The following is a 4,912-nucleotide window of genomic DNA, read 5'->3' as shown; positions in this document are numbered from 1 at the left end:
CCACATAAAGCCCACATAAAGAAGATGGAGAAATTTCACACTAGAGACTTAACAGCACACCTAAAAGCCCTAAAACAAAAGGAAGCAAAGTCAGCCAGAAGGAATAGATGCCAGCAAATAATCAAATTGAGAACTGAAATCAATAAAATAGAAAGAAAGAGAGCAAATACAAAGAATCAATGAAACACAGAGTTGGATCTTTGACAAAATCAACAAGATACACAAGGCCTTATCCAAACTAACCAAAAGGCAGAGAGAGAGAGAGAGAGACAGAGAGAGAGAGAGAGAGAGAGAGAGAGAGAGAGAGAAACTGAACATCCAAATTAAGAAAATCAGAAATGAAAAGGGAGACATAATAACCGACAATGAGGAAATCCAGAGAATCATAATGGCATACTTCAAACACCCGTACTCCACAAAATTGAAAAATCTAAAGGAAGGGACAATTTTCTGGATAGGTACCACATACCAAAGTTAAATCACGACCAGATCAACAATAACCACTAAGGAAATAAAAACAGTCATTAAAAGTCTCCAACCAAAAAAAAAAAAAAAAAGGAACAGATGGTTTCAATGCAGAATTCTAGTAGTATTTCCAAGAAGAGTTAATACCAATACTCTTCAAGTTGTTCCACACAATAGAAACAGAAGGAACTTTACCAAACTCCTTTTATGAGATTGCATTTACTCTGATACCTAAACCAAGCAAAGATGCAACAAAAAAAGAGAATTAATGATGAATCTCCCTCATGAACAATTGATGCAAAATACTCAATAAAATGTTGGCAATCCAAATCCAAGAACACATCAAAGAAATTGTCCAGCATGATCAAGTAGACTTCATCCCAGTGATGCAAGGATAGTTCAGCATACTAAAATCTGTCAATGTAATAGACTAATAAACAAACTGAAAGAAAAAAAACCACATGGTCATTTCATTAGTTGCTGAAAAGTTCTTTGACAAAATCCACCACATGTTCATGATAAAGGTCTTGGAAGGATTAGGAATACAAGGAAAATACCTAAACATAATAAAGGCAATTTACAGCAAGCCAACATAAACGTTAAATTAAATGGAAAGAAACTCAAAGTGATTCCATTAAAATCAGGAACAAGACAACACTGTCCACTCTCCCTATATTTACTCAATATAGTACATGAAGTTCTAGCCAGAGCAATAAGACAACAAAAGAAGATCAAGAGGATACAAATTGGAAAGGAAGAAGTCAAACATTCACTATTTGCGGATGATATAATAGTATACATAAGTGACACCAAAAATTCTACCATGAACAAATACAGCTGATAAACAACTACAGTAATGTGGCAACATACAAGATTAACTTTAAAAAAATCTGTAGCCCTCTGATATACAAATGATAAATGGATTGAGGAAGAAATCAGAGAAATATCACACTTTACAAATAGTCAAAAATAAAATACAATACCTTGGGGTAACTCTGATTAAGAAAGTGAAAGTCCTGTATGACAACTTTAAGTTTCTGAAGAAAGAAAGTGAAGAAGATATCAGAAAATGGGAAGCTCTCCCATGCTCATGGATAGGTAGGAATAACATAATAAAATTGGCAATATTAACAAAAGCAATCTACAGTTTCAATGCAATCCCTATCAAAATCCTAATACAATTAATTCTTCACACACCTGGAATGAAAAATAATCAATTCATAAGGAAAAAAAAAACAGGATAGCTAAAAGAATCCTGTATAATAAAGTAACCTCTGGAGGCATTACAATTCCTGACTTCAAGCTCTACTACAGAGCTACAGTAATAAAAAAACAACTTTGTACTGGCATAAAAACTGACATATGGGCAAATGGATTGAATTGAAGACCCTGACATTAATCCACACACATATAAACATACTATTTTTGACAAAGATGCCAAATCTGTACCATGGAAAAAAGAAAGCATCTTCAACAAGTGGTGCTGGCACAACTTGATGTCAACACATATAAGACTGCAAATAGATCCATATCTGTCACCATGCACAAAACTTAAATCCAAGTGGATCAAAGACATCAACATAAATCCATTTACTCTGACCCTGATAAGAGAGAGCTGGGCATTGGTGGTGCATGCCTTTAATCCCAGCATTTGGTAGGCAGAATCAGGTGGATCTCTGTGAGTTTGAGGCCAGCCTGGACAACCAAGTGAGTTCCAGGAAAGGCACAAAGCTACACAGAGAAACCCAGTTTCAAAAAACAATGAAGAGGAAGAAGCGCAAGTAAGAAGTATTCTTGAATGCATTGACACTGGAGGTCACTTCCTAAAGATAACACCAGGCACACAGACACCAAGAGTAAAAATTAATAAGTGTGACCTCTTGAAACTGAGAAGCTTTTGTAGAGCAAAGGACAAAGTCAATAAGTCAATATGACAGCGTACAAAGTGAAAAACGTCTTCACCAATTCCATATCTGACAGAGGGCTGATCCTCAGAATATAAAAAGAACTCAAGAAACTAGACATCAAAATACCTAACAGTCCAATTTAAAAATGGTTCACACATATAAACAGAGAATTATCAACAGAAGAATATCAAATGGTCGAAGGAACTTTTAAGGAATTGCTCAACATCCTTAGTCATCAGGGAAATGCAAATCAAAATGACTCTGAGATATCTTACATCTGTCACAATGGGTAAGACCAAATGCAATGCAGACAGCTTATGTTGGAGAGGATATGTAGCAAGGGGTACACTCCTCTACTGTTGGTAGGAGTAGAAATTTTATGGCCATTTTGGAAATCAGTGTGGAAGTTTCTCAGAAAATTGGGAAAAAGTCTTCCTCAAGACACAGCTATATCACTCATGGGCATATACTCAAGGAATTCTCAATCATAACTTAAGGACACATGCTCAACTATGTTCATTACAACTAGTAGCATTATTTGTAATAGCCTGATCCTGGCAACAACCTAAATGGACCTCAACTGAAGAATGTATAAAGAAAATGTGGTACATATATACAATGGAGTACTTCTCAGCAGAGAAAACAATGACATCATGAAATTTGCAGGCAAGAGCATGGAACTTGAAAATATCATTCTGACTGAGGTAACCCATACTTAGGAAGATAAACATGGTACATACCCTCTCATAAGCGGATACAAGATGTTAAGCAAATGAAAACTAAATAACAATCCACAATCCCAGAGCTAGCTACCAAGGAAGACCCAAAGTGGGAAGCATGGATCACCCTGAAAAGGGTAAAGAGATGAGATCTCCATGAATAAACTAGGGATGAGGCATGGGCAATGGAGAGTAGGGGGTAGAGGATGTGAACATAAGGAATAGGGACAGTTGAGCTGGAACTGGGATGGAATGCAAAAGCAATGCCATGGTGGAGGGAGACACCATGGGGATAGAGAGAAACCCTTTGCTAGGGAAGTTGCCAGGAGTTCCCAAGGATGAGCCCAGGTGGAACTACTAGAAATAGTGGAAAGGGTACCTGAACTGAAGTGGCTTACCCCAGTGATCAGATCGGTGAATACCCTAACTGTCATCTCAGAGTTTTTCTCCAGTGACTGATGGAGAGAGATGCAATGATCCACAGCCAAATACCAGGCTGAGCTCCAGAAGTCCAGTCAAAGAGAGAAGAGGGATTCTATGGGCACGTGCATCAAGATCATGATGGGGAAACCTGCAGAGATGACCAAACCAAATTAGTGAAAACTCACGAAACTTGGATCAACAGTTGTGGAGTCTCTATGGGACTGGACTAGGCCCTCTGCATGGTGAGAGAGTTATATAGCTTGATCTGCATGGAAGAGAGGGCCTGGTGGTATGATCAGCATTCATCCCTGTTGCATCAGCAATCTTTTTGGAGCAAACTACCTATGATGGGATACCTTTTACATCCTTGACACAAGGGGAGGAGTTTGTAACTGTCTCTACTGAATGTGTCTCTCCCTGGTGGCCTTGCCTTCTTGTTGGGGAGAATAGGAGATAGGTTAGGAGGGCAAGGCTGGGGGTCGGCAGGAATAGGGAAGAATGGAACCATTGATTGATGTGTAAAATGAATGAAATTTTTCCTTCATTAAAAAAAAGAAAAAAAAACCCAACAACTGTGAAGTGACAAAGGCACCCTGAGAATGATTATTTTAGAGGAAGGCTGGAGGCTAATCTGTCATCTCTGTCCCAGGACAGCTTCCTGCTCCTCTACCGTTTCTGACACACTCAGGAAGTGGTTGCAACACTGTGTATCTTGCACAGTAATAGACCCCAGATGCCTCAGCTGTCAGGCTGCTGAGATCCATGTAGGCTGTGTTGGAGGATTTGTCTACAGTCAGTTTGGCCTTGTCCTTGAACTTCTGGTTGTAGTTAGTACCACCGTTTCCAGTATAAATATTTCCAATCCACTCCAGGCCCTGTCCAGGTCTCTGCTTCAGCCAGTTAATATAGTAGTCAGTGAAGGTGTAGCCTGAACCCTTGCAAGACAGCTTCACTGAGGACCCAGGTTTTACCAGCTCTGCCTCAGACTGCTGCAGCTGGACCTGGGAGTGGACACCTGTGGAGAGAAAGGCAGAGTGGATGTCATTGTCACCTCAGTCCCTGTATCTACTTCAGTTTTGGAACTGGAAAGCCCCTTACCTGTAATTACTGACAGGAGGAAGAGGATGATCCAGCTCCATCCCATGGTGAGATCCTGTATGATCAGTGACTGTGGAGAGGACACTGATCATATGTTTGTGTTTAGTGTGGACATCTCTGTATTTAGCACTATAGACTCACATGATTTGCATATTCATGAGGCAGGGTACTTCTTATATACGGACCTAGTCCAGATTGAGGAGGCAGAGTAAACCTGGGTCAGACAGTAGGATGCTAAGATCCAAAAACTCATCCTGTCTGTGGAAGTATCCCTCCCCAAGAACTGTGCAGATCTGTTTG

General features: G+C 39.6%; 1 gene segment (V, D, J or C); it reads right to left on the bottom strand.

Moving 5' to 3' along the window:
- Positions 1-4,140: 4,140 nt before the first annotated feature.
- Positions 4,141-4,658, bottom strand: LOC118575248. The segment is given in 2 exon segments: positions 4,141-4,529; positions 4,613-4,658. Coding segments are annotated over 2 exon segments (435 nt in total).
- Positions 4,659-4,912: the final 254 nt, after the last annotated feature.

This window comes from Onychomys torridus, unplaced genomic scaffold, assembly GCF_903995425.1.
Source record: "Onychomys torridus unplaced genomic scaffold, mOncTor1.1, whole genome shotgun sequence".
In the NCBI taxonomy this organism is placed as follows: Eukaryota; Metazoa; Chordata; class Mammalia; order Rodentia; family Cricetidae; genus Onychomys; species Onychomys torridus.
The sequence above is the reverse complement of the archived record's forward strand: the minus strand, read 5'-3'. Positions and strand labels throughout refer to the sequence as shown.